This window comes from Copidosoma floridanum, unplaced genomic scaffold, assembly GCF_036245765.1.
Source record: "Copidosoma floridanum isolate Cflo_tuat_1 unplaced genomic scaffold, Cflo_Japanese_pri ptg000001l, whole genome shotgun sequence".
NCBI classification, from domain to species: domain Eukaryota; kingdom Metazoa; phylum Arthropoda; class Insecta; order Hymenoptera; family Encyrtidae; genus Copidosoma; species Copidosoma floridanum.
In genome coordinates this window covers 14,010,543-14,030,437 of record NW_028321878.1, presented here as the reverse complement: position 1 = coordinate 14,030,437, position 19,895 = coordinate 14,010,543, and the positions used below count along the sequence as shown (strand labels likewise).

At 35.2% G+C, this 19,895-nt stretch overlaps 4 protein-coding genes across 7 annotated transcripts in view; 1 reads left to right on the top strand and 3 right to left on the bottom strand.

Moving 5' to 3' along the window:
• LOC106640587 (protein turtle) overlaps nt 1-1,920 on the bottom strand; it is a 285,202-nt gene extending 283,282 nt beyond the window's left edge. Inside the window, exon 1 of the mRNA XM_089594743.1 lies at nt 1,851-1,920. The gene's annotated coding sequence lies outside the window, so the exon portion shown is untranslated. The remainder of the gene's footprint in view (nt 1-1,850) is intronic.
• A 7,189-nt stretch (nt 1,921-9,109) lies between these two features.
• Pi3K59F (phosphatidylinositol 3-kinase 59F) lies at nt 9,110-12,280 on the bottom strand. 2 transcript variants are annotated; one of them, XM_014354654.2, is made up of 2 exons: nt 12,218-12,280; nt 9,110-12,127 (listed from the first exon to the last, which is right to left on the bottom strand). In XM_014354654.2, exon 2 carries the CDS (start codon nt 11,937-11,939, stop codon nt 9,276-9,278), a length of 2,664 nt encoding a protein of 887 aa, XP_014210140.1. In that variant the 5' UTR covers nt 11,940-12,127; nt 12,218-12,280; the 3' UTR covers nt 9,110-9,275. The 2 variants fall into 2 exon arrangements, with proteins under 2 accessions (XP_014210140.1, XP_014210139.1); XM_014354653.2 differs by having other exon boundaries at nt 9,110-12,143; nt 12,218-12,275.
• Nucleotides 12,281-13,867: 1,587 nt separating this feature from the next.
• On the top strand, nt 13,868-18,902 carry adp (WD and tetratricopeptide repeats 1). Of its 3 annotated transcripts, none has more exons than XM_089591249.1 (13): nt 13,868-13,917; nt 14,050-14,212; nt 14,329-14,459; nt 14,569-14,680; nt 14,887-15,273; nt 15,350-15,449; nt 15,524-15,688; nt 15,789-15,916; nt 16,005-16,132; nt 16,263-16,343; nt 16,427-16,717; nt 16,805-16,997; nt 17,528-18,902. In XM_089591249.1, exons 2-13 carry the CDS (start codon nt 14,141-14,143, stop codon nt 17,726-17,728), a joined length of 1,989 nt encoding a protein of 662 aa, XP_089447375.1. In that variant the 5' UTR covers nt 13,868-13,917; nt 14,050-14,140; the 3' UTR covers nt 17,729-18,902. The 3 variants fall into 3 exon arrangements, with proteins under 3 accessions (XP_089447375.1, XP_089447378.1, XP_014210144.2); XM_089591252.1 differs by having other exon boundaries at nt 13,878-13,897; XM_014354658.2 differs by lacking the exons at nt 13,868-13,917; nt 14,050-14,212; nt 14,329-14,459 and having other exon boundaries at nt 14,571-14,660.
• On the bottom strand, nt 17,899-19,684 carry BBS5 (Bardet-Biedl syndrome 5 protein). Its single transcript, XM_014354659.3, has 7 exons — nt 19,627-19,684; nt 19,360-19,508; nt 19,243-19,292; nt 18,909-19,172; nt 18,732-18,833; nt 18,401-18,592; nt 17,899-18,270 (listed from the first exon to the last, which is right to left on the bottom strand). The coding sequence occupies exons 1-7, from the start codon at nt 19,665-19,667 to the stop codon at nt 18,040-18,042; spliced, it is 1,029 nt and encodes a 342-aa protein (XP_014210145.1). The 5' UTR covers nt 19,668-19,684; the 3' UTR covers nt 17,899-18,039.
• Nucleotides 19,685-19,895: the final 211 nt, after the last annotated feature.

The window sequence follows — 19,895 nt, the reverse complement described above, 5'->3', positions numbered from 1 at the left end:
AAACTTTTATACAAACTTTAATGACTTTCCAGAATATAGCTGACATTTTTTTGTAAATTTCGGTATAATTTTCAACCGATGCGCAACCCTTTGACAATAACCTCTTCTCCACCAGTTCCGGCAAAGCTCCGGCGCAAAGCGAATCGCAATCACCCGGACTATTTTGGCGTGCAAGATATTTCTTGTCATTTGACGAATTTTGATAGCCCCGGCACCCCGACCGGATTAAATTTAATCGCGAAGGCTTCGAAGAATGTTCCCCATCAACGTTGGAATTTCGAAACTGCCAAAGCCCCCAGGATGCGTGCGTGCATTATAATTATGCAACATTATTGGGTTTAACGACGAAAATATCAACATTGGGCTTTTGTAAGCTCACCCGAGTTAATTGCAAGCGCTTCACCGGGAGCATCGCAAATTCCATCCCCGAAACTTCAAAATCACTCGTAGGTGCGAAGAGAGACGGTATAACGGGGGGAGGGAGAAGGGCTAAGCGCGTCAGTTCCTTCGGGGATCCCCTCGCTAGGAGTTTGTTCCCCGGCAGGTCGCCAAGTTTATATTTACTCTGGCACCTGACGCAGAGTGGCCCGCGATCCCTCGCAGGGGTGGGGTGCCGCTCACACGGTATACAGGGGCTTCTTCTCCTCTCGAGCATGTATATATGTATATAGTTGGGGGGGGAGGGGGGACCTATAGCGCGCGTGCATTTGTGAAGCCGTCACTTCGGCAAGTGTGACACGGGTCACCTTATTACACGTAGACGGGCACGCGAGTGAAAACTATAGGTAAGTATATATAATATGATACACGCGTTCTCACGAGCTTTGGTTTCGCTTTTTCAACGTGCTTTTCCAGAGGGATATGTAACGCGATGACGCGTGTATAGGGTCGGTTTTGGGACTACGATGCTCTTGTACAAAGTGTCGAAAGGTCTTTCACGAGTGCTCCGAGAAAACAGGTGAAATACATGGGGATTCATTGCCACTTGGTTTAAGTATGGATTTTAATCGGCACCAAATTAAATTGTTTTGGATTCATCATCATCTCAGTACAATCATATACTATTGTTCAGATTTCACTTGGTTGAAATCTTTTATTCGTCGCAACGATTTAGAGAAATCGCAATGTTCGTGCTCTTTCAATTAAATATTTTATCAATAAAAATCACACGTGAGAAGAACACTGTAATTTGTCCCAGATAAAGAAGCAACTTTAAGGAGAATTTTTTTTTTTTTTTCTCATTTGGGCCCTAATTCTTATTCAATGCGCGACTGCAATGACTCATAGCCTATACATTTGTTTATATTAATATTAGTTAAAAGTAAATTTGATTAATTTATACACGAAAATGTAATTTGGAGAAGTTCGTCATTTAAAAATCTCGTACAATAGGTGGATTAACTTAACGATTGACAATACACCTGACAACTTTATGACTAATCTATACTGTTATCTGCAAACTCCGTTCAAAAAATCAAATAAAATGTCATGGCTACATAAATTTTTGACAATTTAAAAGTTTTTCAAGTTCCTTGTTGGTGTATAACAGCACATAGTACGGGACAACTAAGTGTGTTTTATCAATAATTTCTAACTTTTATGAAATAATGTACATCACTAGGATTTGGTGACGGCAACTTTAAACTTATCGTCAAAAAAATGTCAAATATTTATACGTGAAACCTGTTGAATAAATGTTTTCAACTTGAAATTTTCACACTGAATCCTCCTACAGACCCGCATCGATGCAGTTGTTTTATATTGATCACTCGACGACCGATTTCATATCGTATCGTAAGAATGCAAATAAAATACACCTACAATGAACCGAAACAAAAGAGCACACTAACCTTTTCCTCCGCACGAAGACTCCCAGGGAATTTTTTTTCCAAATCACTTTCGCCACGAACTCTACTGCCGCTCCTTCCGATCTCTAGCAACACCACCACAATCAATTAAAAAACCAAAAACAGCACTGTACTGAAAAAAGGAACCAACACAAAATAAACCACACAATCCCCTCGTCACAAATCCCTTAAAAAAAAAAAAAACAACCAACCAACCACTTTCGAAACAAAAAACCAATATATCCGCACGAGTCGAGCCAGCGGCAAAAGCCGGAGCGCGTCAAAAAAAAAAAAGCGGTTCCCCGACGCGGCTCCGAAGGACTCGGCGAACCTTGGCGCGGGCAGAAAAACACTCGTCCTCTCCCCCCTTCGCGCTCCTCTCTTCCTCCGGGTCTTCTTCCGCGAAGCACCACTGGACGAGAGCAGGAAAGAAACGACGCACCAGCCACCTGCCTCTTTTGCGCTACTGTCACCATCCACACGCACCTCGATCCCCTTTGCGTATCTTTTCTCACTGTACACACTGGCGCACTGTAATATCGCGCACCTTATACGTAAACATATAAGATCACCCGCGCAATCGGTTCGAGGTGTACAATGTATCGACTGCGAATCGGCGGTCAAGTTCTCCACGTATATAGTTCCCGCAACAGTAACCCTCGATCACCAGCAATATAGATAATGGTTACAGCAATCGGTATGTGAGAAGCAAATGCAAAAACGGGTGGGCTGAGGGGGAGGAAAAACAAAAAAAAAGGTAGAAAGATCGGTAGAACAGGTGGTGTGAGCGCGAGGGATGAGACTCGAGAGAGTAACGGCGGCGCGTCCCGCAGCCCATGCGAAGCCCTGCCGGGTACTGAAAAACACCCAGCGTCCGGGAATCGGCGCTCCCCTGTGGGAGCGAGAGGATGGCCATCGGAGAAGGAAGGGAGAGAAGGAGGTGGTGGTTGGTGTGTGGAGAGCACACGGAGACGAAAGAGCACTGGGAGCGAGAGAAGGACGGTTGCTATGAGCGCGCGCACACGGCTGGCTCTCTGGTATATTATATATGTTGCATGGGTACCTATACCATGGCCCACTATCCGTGCGTAAAAGAGTCGTTTTACAAAAACTTTGCTATTCCGTGGGTGTCTCTTAATTGTTTATGGGACAATATTTCGTTGGTTCGCGTTTGGGCCTTACTTTCAGAGTACAGCTTTTGGAGGAAAAATAACAAAATCACTCGCATTGGAGTGGAATAAACGGGCTGAAAATTCCTTACGAGGTATCCACCGCGGTTTCGTCAAGTTGCGCTTTCAACGGTGCAATTAAGAGCAAATACTTTAACATCGGATAATTTTTTTATTTATATTTTGGAAATTACCTTTTACAAATTTTCTATGTATTGGTGGTGGCCATGAGCTGTTTCGCAGCCGCAAAACACACTATCGTGTGAAAAGATTGTGATTGTACTCAAACGTACAAGTTAATTCAAAGAATATGAAAAGAAGAAACAAATATTTAATTGATATTGTATCTTGTTCGACGATTGTGGACTAAGAAAATAAACAGCACGTAAACGTATTATTAATTTCGTTACTTGTTACATGTCAGTACATGGGCAAATATTTCTTATCCGGTTTTTAAGACGATTGGTGGATATTTTTCCAGATTTTTGGACATCCGGGGCTTCTTTTCCGAGAAAAGCTAATATTGACCAGGATGCCAGGATGTGGTTGCAATTAGTGGACCGTCAGATGATAGGGTGACCAAGTCGTACGAGGAGAACTTTGCACGAACTTACACCTGGGGACACGCGTAAATTAAAGAAAAAAAGGATAAGGTGGTGGAAATCGGGATGGTGTTAGGAGATACACAATACACAAAAATCCAGCTTGAGTACTTTCGCAATTACCTTAAATAACTACTATAAAACCTTCCAGTTTACATATGTAAATGGTACGGTATGTATTGTATTTTTTTTTTTTTTATGTCACACGTATGGTGCAGTAGCAATCATCACCGATATCTGTCTAATTTATGATAAAATTGAACCAAGCTGATATCTTTTCAAATAAATAAATTGCTTTTATCAATGTTTTACGAATACTAATACATTTTTAAAATTAAAAAGATGAAAAGAAACAAGAAATACGTTTGTTACGTGACATGTCACAATTATGTGTATAAATGTTTGAGAAGTAACGTTATACTTGATTTCATGAAGTGTTGTTGTATCGCGTCGATGATCATTTATGGCCGTCCAAGGAACAAGATTAATTCAGATCGAGATTCATCGAACGATGTGAAACGGCCAATTCGGGGGTTCGAGTATCCGCGTGCAAGCACGACCCCCTGACGCCAAGCGAACTAATCAAATGCATTACAAAGGGTTAATTCCAAGCCCTTCCCTGTCTCTCCGCGCGACAAACAGACCACACGCACTGGAGCAAACAAGCCGAACAACGCGGCATCCCGTTGATTATTCAATGACCTACTGGTGTCGCATTTAAACAATAAGGGAAATTGGCCTTATTACAAAGATTCGCTTGAACTCGATTCGTTTGTACGTGTTTTTAGTGACGAGCAATTTTGTTTCCAGTCACCTGTGTCAAGTCTTTCCAAATGGCTCTTTACATCGCTAAATGTCCATAAACAATAGAACAATGTGGGTTTTTTTTTTTTTTTACCAATTGCAACGAGCAAAAAGTAGCAAATTAAAGTTTGACTCGTGGTGTTTGTGCTGTTGCATCTGCCCATTGTAAGAATCCAGTCGTCCGTTCGCATGATCGTTTATATACCAGTAATGGATATCGGTCGGCATTGTTCACCAACTTCCGGCGACAGTTTCGCAGCCTCTCGCAGTCGGTCAATCCAATTACTCAATTAAAGTCTTTTTTTTCTTCATTTTAGCGGGTATCAAAAAGGTATTTCTTAACTTTTACTTTTTTCTTTGACATAAGCATATTTTCTTAACCAAATCAAAATCTGCCCAAATACACGGACAATATAATAGTGATTTCAATTTTTTCATGATTGCAAGTCATTGTTGGAAGTAAGATCGATATAAATTGAATGCAAAAAATAAGTAAATAAATATTATCAACAGTTTTTACTTTAACAGAAAATAGTGATTTTTAGTATGGTTTGAATTATTGGTATAAACGGTATATTGAAAAAAAAAAAAAACTATGTAACAGGTCACTTTGAGTATTGTAATATGCTAAGGGAATGTTTTTTATACGATGTACCTACGTATTAAAACAAAAAAAATCGTTTTTAAATCAAACAGTAAGAAGTTATTACTCAGTGTTGTAAAAAATAAATTATTTTATCGATTGACTAAGCGATTTATAACAAACTGTGTAGTCGTCAGTTATTTATTCAAATAATTTACAAGTAACTAGTCTGAGTTTTTAGCTGTATGTCGACGAAACGTCAATAATTAATTTAAAAACAAAGATGCCTCGTTTTAATCAACTTTTCGGTGTTGTCTCTATTCACAATTTTTAATTTTATTAAACTCATATATGTGTGTATGGATATTTAATTATTTCAATAATTCGTAATGCTTCATTGTCAATAATATTGTTGATTGAACTATTATCAATAACAGATCTAATTATAAACTCTGGATGTATATCAATTCTTGAGTGTCAATTATTAAATTATAAATAAAAATAAATTCTTTTTGTAACTACAATGTGAAGGGTATTTTTTTTAGTTAAATTTTTGAAACAACCTACTTATAATACTTCAAAAATACGCGTGATAATTAACATAAGTACTAAAAATTGAGTGACTTCAATAGTATTTTCTTTTTATATAAAAAAATTTATTAGAATTAATAAAATTATCCTCCAGACAAAGGCATAGCTATGCAGAATTTAGTATGCAAAAAAAAATTTTTTTTTTTAATTAAAATTTTTCCTACAGCGTAAAATACTTTATACTTCACTTTTTAAGAATTTTTTTTTCTATATCTGCTTTTTGCAATGCAAGACAAAAAAGTACTTTGAACTATAATTTATTAATATTATACTTTAATATTATTTTATTCATTTATAAAATTGATTATTATTACTAATAATTTATACAAAAACACTATGTAACCCACCTGTCGATGCCTTCTTGCTAAAGTAGCCTCGCTGTTACTAGGGAGAGTCAGTATGACATGCCTTGCATATCGTACGTTACACTATTATTGAGTTATAAATTATTTGTATATTCTTGATTGATAACTGATCAGTTATTTACCAACTACTTCAATTCACAATTCATAAGTAAATAATTAATTGTCCATTCTTGATAAGCTTATAATAACTATCAATGATTAGTATCGATAATTGATAATTGAATAGATATTCATCAACTGCGGATGTAAAAATTCATAACAAATCTTAGTTACAAGATACAATCGAGTATTTACTCAACTTTTTCATCCCTAATAGTTTTTTTTTCTTTTTTTTATACAATTTATAAAATTACTCTGAACCATCCATCCAAACAGTCTGATTCTGATTTTCCAAACCGATTATTACCGATACTTTTTGAAAACTCAAAGTTGAAAAAATCATGTAGAAAATATGTTTACCAACAAATGGTTGTTTGTAACTGTTGAAAGATGTAACGTGACGCTTATTTGTAATAGACAATGGAGTTATGATGAAACACTCCTCTCAATAGAGATTAACGTGAGTGTATACTTAATAAATAACTTTTTTTTACACTTACTCTCATGTTTTCACGATTAAATATAACTTTATTATTTTAAATAAATAAATAAAAAAAAGTAGAAAATGAACTATACAAAAAATGTGCTGCGTTGAAAAATTGTTGGATCGAAGCAATAAATTACTATTTCAGCTGCACACTCCTTACCAGTGAAATGAATGAACAAAATATAGTAATTGCCATGATTCATGTAAACATCTACAGGTAACCCTTTAATAACGTGGTGTGAAAGCTTGACGACCCAAATCGTTGAGGAAAATAGCGTGCAATTATTGGGCGGGGGTTATAAAGCAGTACACACACGTTAACGTAACATGTTCGAGTGGAAATTGGCTACCCCCTTTTGGCAAACAGCAGCCTACCGAAGCTTTGTTTATAGTATGTCTGCAATTTAAAATTAAATCGGCTGTCGTTGTATATTATGCATTGAAATCACAGTTGCACGGTCCGATTCATTTGATTTCCGCTCTGGCGCGCATCGGACGACGAACGCGCGCGTGCATGCGTATACTCATTACAATATTACATGCTCGGATGGATACGCGGGATGTGTATGTATGTATAAAAATTCATGAAAGGTGCGACTGAAAAAATTTCTGGGGAACCGTAATTATAATTATATGGTTGTGCAGTAGAGATGAATTTTTAACGAGACTGCACGGAAAGAAAATTTCTTTTTTAATCGAGAAAATATTTATTTGAATTTTTTCAAGTGAATGATATTTTGAAATGAAGATCATATTTTCTTACAATAAAATTTTAAAAATGTAAATTTTAAACAAGAAAATTTTATTCACTTGGTACTGTTTAGGTGAATATTTTATCGATCCTCGGAAACTTCTTTCTTACGGTATAGCAAGAAATATGAAGAAAAATCATAGGATGTATGTATGTACCTATCCAGGGCTGCAAGTGCAACTTGGTGTTGTAAATATTCTAAAATTTCCCAAAAATGTATAGATTAAAAAAACATTTTAACATTTCATATGGGTAATTGTAATAAAAAAAACTCATCAACCACCCTTTCACACGTGTACATGTATGTACGATGTATTTGTAATAACTGCAACACATTACCAATAAAATGATTGTTTAAAAAAAGAAAAATTAATTGAATGAATTGTAAGTTGTGATGTAAAATTTTTTGTTGAAATATATTAAAACTAAATTCAAGCGATTCGCGCGTAAACTTGTGAGCTGTTCGGCACGATTCGTCCACCACGCAAATTTTGGACCATTTGGAGTTCGGATTCCGGATGAGCTTGCACGTCTATTAGCAAAAATTACTCTATAGGACGACTTGTAATACTATAAAATTTTAAAGCCTGCCTCGCACTCCTCCCTAAATGAGATCGGTAAAGGGTATTTTTTAATAATGGGGTGAGCGGAGAAATTCAAAGTAATTGCAAAGGCTAAGATGAGAAAATTTCTTCAATCTTTACCGATTTTCTTAATAACTAATCATAAGTGATAAAGACCGATGATAAAAAATAATTAAGTTTAGATGTGAGACCGAGAGCAAAATATTAAACAACTGTTGTTATTCGTTATTATTAGTGACTTTTTTGGCGTCACAATTGACGTCTTGGAAAGTAAAAAAAAAAAATAATAAATTAAACAGACAGTTTACAGTTACAAAGATTGTTTAGGATTGCAATTTATAGCTCATATATTATTTGTTATCAATGAATTAAAAATTTGTAAGTAAATGGTAAAAATTTTTATAATTTGTTATTAACTGTTCATACGAATTTTTTAATGTTTCTTACTTACGGAATAAATTCACATTTTTCCAATTAATTTTTATAAAGAAAAAAAAATTATCACTGAAAATATAACTATTAGGAGATTGATATGATAGTATCAAATCTTAACTTTATTATTGTGTCGTTTTCTTTTTTTTACTTTTTGATAAATAATTAAATGAATAAGATAATTTTTGCTGAGGAGCTAGCTTTGTTTAATTTATTTAAATAAAGTAAATTTTGTACTCAACTAAATTTTGTAAATGACTGGCATAAATAAAGATTTTGAGTCTCAATACTAGTAGTAACGGCTGTAATGTTCAGACGTGTTTTTTTATAACTATTTTTTGTAAGCTTCTAAAAAAATTTAATTTTTCTGCTTCGTGCCCTTTAACTGCTGCACCTAAGATAGAAAACTGAGTATAACACATTATACAATTGATTAATGGTCATTCATGTTAATTTGTTTTTTTGTTTTATTAGATTAATCGCTATAGAAAAACGAATGATACAAATAGTAAAAATTTCTCCTCTATGAATTTAGACTTGACACTCGTTTTCATTTAACAATCACAATTTATCACACATTAAATTTTTTAAAGAAAATACGCTATGTACAAAAACTTATGCTTTATTATATAAACTTCCCATAAACAATGTATATTAATATCAACAAAAGGGCTACTTATATTTCATGGAATAAATATTTTAAATATTTTAATGCTGCAAAGTATAACAAAAATCGTTCATGTGCAGCTAATTTACACAAAAAACATTTTAAATTAACAATATTTAGCACTTCTTTCGAAAAACAAATTGCTGACTTTTTTCTGGATGGTTAATTGTGGATAGTGCATAAAAAATGTTTCAAAAATTTTTAAAAATAATCTTCTTTATGTTAAAAAATACAATTAATAAGTGTGTATTAATAACCATTAAACTTAAATATTTGCAAACGTAATTCAAAAAATCATTTCCTCCAGTATTGAGCAAATTTGTGAAATTGTTCGACTAATGCTGCCATGACAGCAGTCAATGATAAGTCCAAGAGATTTTGTATAAAATGAACTGCTTCCTCATCACTCAAATCCAAACGTAACTTATCTTGAACCTTTTTAACAGCTTTGTCGGGTTCTAAGGCGATATCGGGTATACTAGCATCCACCATCAAGGAGAAGAGGTTCAAAATTAAATTGGCATTCCTGCGCAGATGGAGGTAAGCTGTATAACATTGCTTGCGAAACTCGTGATAATTTTCGGATCCAATTCCACCCATACCATCGACCAGTTCTTTGCTGAGTTTCATAGGTGGTGGCAATGGCTTAGGATCACGCCCCAATATATATCCAAAATCGATGTGGAAGAGCTTTCCTGACGTTGTAAGAAGAAGATTATCTAAATGTCTGTCTCCCACACCCAAAACGTATGTTATTATGCAATATCCAGCACAGCTTCTCAAGTAAGTGTCCAGTACTTCCGGAGCTACTCCATACGGATCATTCTCGGAAGGATGATGCTTTCTAAAAAAATTTAGTATTGAACCTTCGTTTGCTACCACTTCGGCAACTGTTGTGGATTCAATGAATTGTAGGAATCCATGTCTTGGACTAGTGGCAAGGACCCTGTAAGGTGTTAACTTGAGATTTAAATTTTCTCTTCTCAAAAGCTTATCCATCAAAGCTATGGTTTGTAAAATTAGTTGGTCTTGTCTTAAGTCGTCTCCATGTTTGAATATAGCGTTGTACTCCTTGTTATTAGTAGTGAAAAATGTTAGTTTGATGGGCATGAGAGCTGATTTGAAAAGAATCGCATTATTGGGTGAAATTCCTTTGATTGAGATGTCTGGATCAAGGGGAAATGGAATGGGCTCGAAATTTGAAAAATTGACCCGGAAATTTGGCTCAGAGTCGGACAACAAAGCACGCAATCTTTCAGTCTTCTTTTTACGATTTCCGCTCTCTCTGGCCACAGCTTTGGTGAGTGAAATCAATTGGTCGATGAAATTTTTCTGTTTGTCTAAAAATGCTTTTCTCTCCTGCCAAACACTGTTACCACTTGAAAGCGCATTTACAAACATATCTTTAACAGTGGCATACATTTCTCCAACTCGAGAATCTTGTTTTGCACTACTAAGAGAATCTATTGGATTTTCGCACTCAACACATAAGTACCAATACAAGTAATTAGCAAGTGTAGAATTACGACAAGCTCGTGTAATGAGAAAACTTGCTAAATCTGTTTGAAAATTCTGTTTGTCTTCAGGATCATTACATTGGAAATCCCTCACCAATATTGCAGAAGACGAAAAAGTGCGATCCTTCTCTTCTTTGTCCGTTCTTTCGCTTTTATTACTACTAGTTTGTTCTTCTGGTCTCATTCGATACTCACTAACTTTTTTAATATAATCAAAATCTTCATACTTCAAAGCTTGCACCAATTGCAGCATGTATAGCATTAGATCGTCATCCAAGGCGTGGTTTAAACGCTGAATGGCATATTTTCTAACAGCAACATGTGTGAAAGCAGGTCCAAGTAGTTCTAAAGCATCTTCGGGATCAGGAGGAGCCCATATGGACAACATTTCTAATGCTTGGCGCTCTTCCCCTAATACTTTCCAATTGACACATTTTACAAACTTTGTGAGAGCCTTTTTTTGAGTGGACAAGTAGAAACGGAATTTCCATATTAGGTCTTGCTCCTCGGTAGACAATGCAGTAGTAGGTGGATATGAAAGTATAATATTCAAGGCATCTCGAACATTTGATGTTGGTTTCAGTTCTTTGGTACTACCTTCACTTCGTAGGCTTCTAGCTAATTTATGATGTTTAGCTTCCACCAAGTTTTCTTGCAAGATCTCATAGTCAGGAAGTATCACAATATCAGGTTGTGATCGATGTTGCACCACTTCATCTCCATCCTTCTCGTAGTGCACGATAACGTAAAGTACACCATCCACGATGATTTCTGGAAATTCTATGGTTACGTACAAGTGATTTGATGTCCTTTTTTCATGCTCGTTTATAAGCTCAATTTCTCGAAACGTGAGTCTATCTAACCAGTCAACTTTATTTATTTGACCATAACGATGTTTTTTTGCAAGTTTAGCTAAGCACTGCATTTTATCTTTTTTGTAATCTCTTGATACACCAGGAGACTTGGCAGAAAAACTGTTGGCTGTTTCTCCTGGCCAAACTTTAAGATCAAGCATGCCTTGTCTGAACACACCATACTTGCCAAATAGTGAGACTGTTGTACGACCAACCAAGATGTTTCTCCCTGGCCCAGCACAATCGAAAAAAGAAACACATAGTTGTGCAGTTCGGGGAAGATCAGCGTAAGAAATGGGCAACGTAATCCATTGGTTCCAATTCCACCTAGAAGTAAAGTGCTTGTACGATGTAAACACTGGTAAAGTCAGTGCTCTTCCATTTGCAAACACTTGAAGGGATGCTGTTAGATCACCTTGACCAAAATTTGATCCAAACAATCCAGAATACCTCAAAAGAGGGTCATCAAGTAGTTGGTCATACTCTAGTTTGTATCTTTTCCCTTCCAATGTACCAATTTTTATCTCCACTTTCTTTTCCAAAGATGAACTAAAGATGTAACATAATTTGTTACTGGTGTTTTCCATGTCTACACTTTGTCCTTATACTGTTCAAAAATACGCTTGAATGCACATGATGCTCATTTTATAAGAATAAACGTCTTCAACTAATAAACTAATACTTGTACTTAAGTAAGTTGACAGGCCAGATGTGAGATCAATCGTGCAGATACTGGAGTAAACGTTACACGTATTGTACACACATCAAACTGCACCTAAGTACATATGGGTCTGATTGAAATTCTTACAATTAACAATATGTATCAGTGTGTTTTTTATTCAAAACAAATAAAACAATATGTTACCTAAAAAATAGTCGATTTACATACTAATCAAAGAAAGTGTCAACTACTTGGTTTGTTGTGTTGTGACAGTCTAAAGTGTTAGGTAGTGAGCTGGTATGGTAGGCGTCTACCTAAGGTAAGGTATACCATCAGGACGCGATGGACATGACTAATTTTGGTTTGTTGGTCTGCTGGTAGTATTTGCGGCCTGTGAATTTATCATTTTGGTATAGAGAACGTGGTGTAAGATATAATTGAAGTTATCTATTTGTAGTAATTATCGTAATCACTACTAAGTAGTGCCATATGGTCGATTTTATTAATAAGTAGAATATCTGTAAATTTGGAGGTCGATTTTCGGGTAGAAAATAAATTGTAACAGCATAAATAATTTAAACTTATTAATATCTCTCTGTCAATATAGTTGCGGCTGGTTTATAATTGATTATGTGGCTCTGCTATGAGTAGTAATAATTATTTGGATCAGCGCCATCTAGCGGTCTTTATTTTTTGGCCAAAAGTGGCTCCTAAAATTCTCAATCAGAGCATTCAGGATTAGAGCCATTTAATCAATTATAAACCAGCCGCAACTCATGACGAAGCTATAAAATAAAAAAATAACGATACATGTGTTTTTGGCGGCAAGTTAACAATTTATTTTCTACCAAAAATTGACCTCATATGTATTTATACTTTTGAAGATGAATTTTCGAGTAAAAGATATATTAATAACTTGCCGCCAAAAACATATATATCGTTATTTTTTTATTTTATAGCTACAAGATGAGTTGCGGCTGGTTTATTATTGGTTAAATGGCTCTAAGCGCTAAAGCTCTGGCTGAAAAGTTTAAGGCCACTTTTTGGTTCAGAAATCCGCAACGCTAGATGGCGCTGATCCAAATAATTATTACTACTTATATATTAGAGCCATGTAGTTGGTTATAAACCAGCCGCAACTAATTTTATAAAGATAAAATAAAAAGTTGACAAAGTTTGTGCTACTTGCGGCAAATGTACAATTTATGTTTTACCCGAAAATCGACCTTCAAAAGTATAGATATTCTACTTATATGGTTTAATAAAATCGACCATATGGCACTACTTAGTAGTGATTACGATAATTACTACAAATAGATAACTTCAATTATATCTTACACCACGCTCTCTTTACCAAAATGATAAATTCAGAGGCTGTATTCCGCAAATGCTACCAGCAGCAGTTAAGTTAAGTAGGTCGTGGTAACGCCGCATGGTCGGGCGGCGCTAGCGTCAACCTGTACTAATAACTGTAAACTGTAAACTTTGAAATGTCGGTGAGTTCATGAGTTGTCAACTCAGAGTTGATGAGTTCCGCATGTCAAGTTGACTGGCATTGCCAACAACAGCAAAAAATATCGAAGTTTGTTGACATAGTATGTTTAGTGACAGTAACTTTTAGTCGACTTGTTGAAAACGAACAGCACCATCTAGCGAGCCTGATTCAAAACTAAAAAAGAACCATATTTCTTTTGTAAAAAAATTCCCTAGAAAAATTTACTATCCTAGGGAATTTTTTCCAAAAGAAATATGGTTATTTTTTAGTTCGGAATCATACTCGCTAGATGGCGCTGATCCTTTTAAGATATTTTTTGTATATTTACATATTTACACGTAAAGCTCCTGCAAGATTATCGTAATCGGAGTCTCTCAAAGCTAGCCACAGTAAAACTCGGGAATAATAAGTATTCGGCTGAAGTTTATTATTTTCATCTAACTTGCTCTTTTTTTCTGTCGTTTGCAATCTTTTCGTACTGCGGATTGTACTTACATAATTTTTTTGTTTTTTTTTGTTTTTTTCCATTTAACTCGGTGAGGATATGTTTGTTTTCGTTGCTGTGTTATTGTCCCCGTCATCATCCTCGTCGTCCGAGAGTTTAAGTTACAAAGCACAGTGTTATTGATACAATGGAGATCGTGACTAGAAAGAAACCTGCCGAGCCCCGGGTTGTGGACTTGCTGCGGAAAAGGGAGATACGAGTACGTATACAAACACCTTTTTTCTTGTCATACCCATACAAAACTGTCTCTTGTCTTATTTTCGTTGAAAATTTTATTGATGGTCGGTTGCTTTTGTTTCATTATTGGTAATGCAGAATTCAGTGTCCACAACAATCACACACAGGCTAAAGGTAACAACCAACTTCCTGAAGCGCTTGGGGATTGAGAAGGAGCTCGAAGGACACGAGGGCTGTGTCAATTGTTTGGAGTGGAATGAAAGTGGAACGTTAGTAATGCAATTATCTTTTACTTAGTGTCATTGTGTTTACATGTAACAAAGTATTTAATTTGGAATGTCAATCATGTCTACAATCAATGAAATTTCGAATATTCAGAACTTTGGCTTCAGCCTCGGATGATTACCAAGTTATACTGTGGGATCCTTTCCGATATCAAAAGAAATTGACTCTGCAAACTGGTCATGGGGGTAATATTTTTACTGTTAAGGTATTTCAAACGATTTGTTACGTAAAAGTTTCTTAGTTTTACTTTACTTGCTTGTTGTGAGTTTATTATTGAATATGCATTTTCCATTCATTTTGTGTATACATTAAACTGTTCTGCAATAGTTGTAAGCTACAAGTACAAAACTAATTAGTTAAAAAAAAAAAGCATCCTCGTGCTCGTTATTAATGCTAAAATTATTATTAAAGTTTATGCCAAAGTCAAACGACTCGGTGTTAGTGACCGGAGCAGGTGATTATAAGATCCGCGTGCACAACATTGCAAATTCGGACACGTTACTGATCTGCTCTTGCCACTATGGAAGAGTCAAGCGGATCGCGACGGCACCAGCGATGCCTTTCCTCTTTTGGAGTGCCTCTGAGGATGGTCTGGTCATGCAGTACGATCTGCGTCAATCTCACTCGTGTAAGCTAAGTGATCAGTCCACTGTTCTCGTCAATCTGACCAATCATCTTGGCCGCTTCATAGAGGCCAAATGCATCAATGTTAATCCACGAAGGCCTGAATTGATTGCCGTTGGAGCAAATGATGCCTATGTCAGGATGTACGACCGAAGGATGATTAAGCTCTCACAGGTCAGTGTTTTTCAATTTTATTAAGCTTTTTCTTTGCTAAAATGTTTGTTCAATTTGCTGATTTATTTATTCTCAGAGACCCGTATCTGGATCGTCAAATATTAGTTCTTTGGGTTATGGAAATGGTGATCCCGACAATAACGTACCACTTGGTTGTGTGCAATACTTCGTTGCAGGTATTTACATTTTGAGAACTACTGACAAGTAGTTGTTACCTCTATGATGTACAAATTTTTTTGCTTCTTACCAGGTCACTTGAAAAATCGAGGTCAGTGTAAAAAGTATTCCACGACTTATTTAACGTTTAGCTATGATGGAAATGAGTTGCTAGTCAATATGGGTGCAGAGCAAATTTATTTGTTCGATATCAATGACCACCGAAATTCAAGGCGTTTTATTGTTCCTGCTGAAATAGGTATGTTGGAGACGTATAATTAATTACTCAGTACGCAGTACTGATATCGATGGTTTTTCGTTAATACCGTAGCATGTATTGTACTGATGAATGTATCTAGATAGCGATAATAGAGACCAAGACGAAGAACTGAGTTCAGAGAACGATAACAGTGCACTCGTGCTTGAAGATTTATCAGCCATGAATGTAGTTCAGTTGAGTCCTGAAGTTGAAGTGATACATCAACAGGTTTGTTTCGTGATTCTTTGATGTCTTTTTTTTTGTTGTGTGGACATAAAAATGGTGTCTTTCATTTTTTCAATCACTTTTTTAACAGGCAAATAAAGCTTTTGAAGACGAACATTACGCTGATGCTACTTCGATGTACAATGAAGCCATTAGTTTATGCCCTACTTCAGCAACTCTTTATGCTAATAGAGCAAGCACTTATATGAAACGTGCTTGGTGAGTGTACATTTACATACTTGAATTTTTATTGATAGTTTCCAAACATTATCGTTGATATTGACTCTAGATTTTAATTTAAAACTCTATATTTCATGAAAATGTCATCATGAATTTTGAAACATTTTAGGGAAGGAGATACTTATGATGCATTACGCGATTGTCGAATCGCGTTAGCTTTGGATCCAAATCACGTCAAAGCTCACTTTAGGTGGTTTTTTTTTGTTGTTTTTTTGCGATTCCCATTATTTTTGCGCATGTTAAACATCTACATTTTTTTCTACTTCTCAACAGATTAGCAAGATGTTTGTTCGAACTGAAGAGGGTCAACGAAGCTCACCCAGTCATGGAAAACTTTATGGAAAAGTTTCCGGACTACACAAAGAATGGCGCTTGTAGAAATTTAAGAAAAAACATAAAAGATGCGCTTAATTCTGATAATGATTCAACATCCAGTAAGCCCAACGAATCAGGAATCTCAAAATACGAAAAGGAATGGCAAAAAAATGCCCTTGACTTTAAAGTGCGATTGTGCGGACACTGTAACACAGTCACAGACATTAAAGAGGCGAATTTTTTCGGAGAGTACGTCATTCATCTAGCCACATAGCAAGGAAATATTTTTTCTATTTTAATCAATTAAATAAATGTGTACGTATTTTCATGTTTCAGAGACAGTCGGTTTATCATTGCTGGCTCAGACGATGGATCGTTCTTCACATGGGATCGGTATACGACGAACATAGTTCGCGTTTTGAAAGGAGATTCCAGGATAGTGAATTGCCTACAACCTCATCCATCCATGTGTTTATTAGCTACGAGCGGCATTGATCAAGTGATAAGACTGTGGAGTCCCTTACCCGAGGTAATAACATATCTTTGATATCGAGTTGTATCATGTATACTTACATCAAACGATAGTCTGTTACACTAATCAAATAATTGTGTTTATTTGAGTGACTGATAATATTTTATATCCTTCACTGATTCTAATAAAGTTAATTTTAACGGGAAAACATTTCTTGCGAGAAAATGAAATTTTTTTATTATTTGTCGTTATCTAGTAGAATAGCCATTGAACGTAAATTAGTTCGCTTTTATAATTTGTATGCTGTAGTTTGTATAAAAAAATTTCGTGACGTATTGCTAGACCCTATTTATTTTTCATTAGAATAATTATGTTTAAACCTTGGGTAACATTTAAATTATTGACTTTAATTTTTATGTCATATGGCTTTTTAAAACATTGTTTTAACACTTGAAGAATAATGGAGTGGCTAACAATATGCACGGAAAGAAGACAATTTCAAAGCATGACGTTGAACGTAACTCATTATCCATAACGAGACACGAACTCAAAAAAATATAAGCATATATATTTTTTTTTTAATTTAGGATGGATCTGAAAATGTCTGGGAAGTTAAGAATGCAAATGAGGCTGCGATTGCAAATTACTTGCGCATGAACTCAGAGCAATTCGAATTAATGCCTTTTAACATAGCCTACATGTTTCCTCCCGGTCAAGGCGACGGTCAAGAGGATAACGAAGGTCGACCCGATCTGTCGAATGCCCCGCTGAACTGTAGGCCGAGCTAAGATCTGCTGATAATAACGAGAAAGAAAAAAAAATTTACATATGTTGTTATTTTTAATAACTGTTAGGTATACGCGTAAAATGCAGTTGTTGCTTATTACACGCGTATTTCCTCGTGTGACGGCAAACAAATTTGCTTTATAATGAAAAGAGAGAGAGAAAGAGAGTACTGAACAAAATTTTATTCCCAATGTTTTGTAATATATAAAATGTTTCTTCTTAAATGTAAAAACAAAGATTTTTATACACATACATATAAAAGCATTATTTAACTACTCATTATAAATAAATTTTACTTTATTTGGTTTCTGCGTCACTGTTTACCAGTTGTAGAGGTAGTCGTTGGAAACAATTCCCAAAGGGTTTCTAGCGTGCTTCCTTCTCGCGGTTCTTCAGCTGCGAGTCCCAAGTGGCTAGCCAAGATCGGTTTTCTCTGATCAGTGCTGCCTTCAGCAAAATACATGTTGAAGACGTTTGATATGTCGTCCTCGGAAGACTCAACTTCTGTAAATTTTTCAGTTACCTGCTCAGACTGAGGCATTGACTGTAATTATATTAAAATAACGTGTACATAAGGAAAAAATATAATTTATAAATAATACGATTTTTATATAAGCGTGTGAAACTGAGGTTTTTCTTAGATTTGTAATTATATTTTTAATCATCACGTATACCTGGTGCTCAAAGATATATTCTACACCAAAAATGGGTGATTTATTATACGCGGCGCTGATGGATGTAATGTCTTTGTGCAAGGAGTAAAGTTTTTCAACTGGATCCACTTTGAACCCGAGGACATAGGAGCCGGATGCTTCGGTGCTTACCACTACAAGCGTTGGTCCAAACTTTGACTTTTTTATTTGTATCTGAAAGTTATACCAATGACGAGGATTATAAACTACTGGATCATGAAAATTAAATTTTATATCTTATACAAAGCAATATCAAAAATGCTGTATCTGTACAAACAAGGAAATTCTAAATTTTTTTTTATAAATGACTTACGCTTGCCAGTGTTAAGTAGGGCATGGACATGTTGAATTGTGGATTCATTTCAGCATACCATACGATTCTTATGTTCGTTACAATCAAAGTTCCGACATTGCCCTGAAATATCATGTTATAATACGTTGGTGTTTTGATAAAGACAAAATAAATATTTTATTTTCAGAAGTACATTACCTGTTCAGATGATAAATTCCAAACCCCTGGCAAATTTTCATGTACGCTTTCGTGAGGTAACACGTTCAGTCGTTTTTCATAAATAATTCCGACTCTCAACTTTAATTCCCTGTATATTTTTGATGACACATAAGCCCTGTGTACACCCATCACTGAAGTATAATGTCGAGTGCATTTAGCATCCAAGTTACTGAAAATAAACTCGTACCGACAATTTTTGAACGAAGTCAAAATGTATAAGGCTTGTGTGGTACCTCCATAGATCTATAATTAACATTTTTTTTTTGTAGTCTTGATTAAGTGAAAACGTAGGAGAAATAAATTGAATACGAACGGTACTTATGATTTTTGTTGTGACCGTTAAAAATGTATTGAAGCCAAGACCTAAAACATATTACTACATGGAGTTTGGAAGTTGTAGGTGAATCTTTTTTTTATTCAACCATCTTACTCAGATTGACACGTGGATGAGATATGGAATGCCACATAATCCTTAAATTCGTAATCATAAGACAACCACGATCACCTGCATTACCTTTAGTGTCTTCAATCATTTCTAATTTATCAATCAAATGTTCTCCAATTCTCAAGTCCATTTGACTAAAAATAAAAATTTTTTATAATAACGTGTTCTGTTCCATAATTTTTTAGACTATGTAGAAAAATATTTTGGATGAATTCATGTATAATTTAAACACTCTTATTTTAAATCACTTACGAAACAGGTACATCAAATTTCACTTGACTGTCTTGCCACATTTTGATTTAAATTATAATCTTCAATGAAACGTGGTCTATATTTTTTATATCACACTCAGGTTCGTAATAGTTTTCAGAAATCAATACAGTTGTCATACCTACCAAGTGGCGCAACAAAGACTATTGGGATTTATGTTATTTTAAATTACGTGACACAATCTTATCATAGTATTTTTTTAATTTATTTATAAAAATTCATAAATTTTTTTTACAAAGTTTTATTGTACA

Excerpts from the sequence above, each read along its gene's own strand:
- Pi3K59F (XM_014354654.2), bottom strand. The coding sequence starts at position 11,939 with ATGGAAAACACCAGTAACAAATTATGTTACATCTTTAGTTCATCTTTG.
- adp (XM_089591249.1), top strand. The coding sequence starts at position 14,141 with ATGGAGATCGTGACTAGAAAGAAACCTGCCGAGCCCCGGGTTGTGGAC. Across the intron at positions 14,460-14,568 it reads GAGTGGAATGAAAGTGGAAC|AACTTTGGCTTCAGCCTCGG; the intron begins GTTAGTAATGCA and ends TCGAATATTCAG. Across the intron at positions 15,450-15,523 it reads TGTGCAATACTTCGTTGCAG|GTCACTTGAAAAATCGAGGT; the intron begins GTATTTACATTT and ends GCTTCTTACCAG.
- BBS5 (XM_014354659.3), bottom strand. The coding sequence starts at position 19,667 with ATGTGGCAAGACAGTCAAGTGAAATTTGATGTACCTGTTTC. Across the intron at positions 19,509-19,626 it reads AAATTTGATGTACCTGTTTC|TCAAATGGACTTGAGAATTG; the intron begins GTAAGTGATTTA and ends TTTTATTTTTAG. Across the intron at positions 19,293-19,359 it reads TCATCCACGTGTCAATCTGA|GTCTTGGCTTCAATACATTT; the intron begins GTAAGATGGTTG and ends AATATGTTTTAG.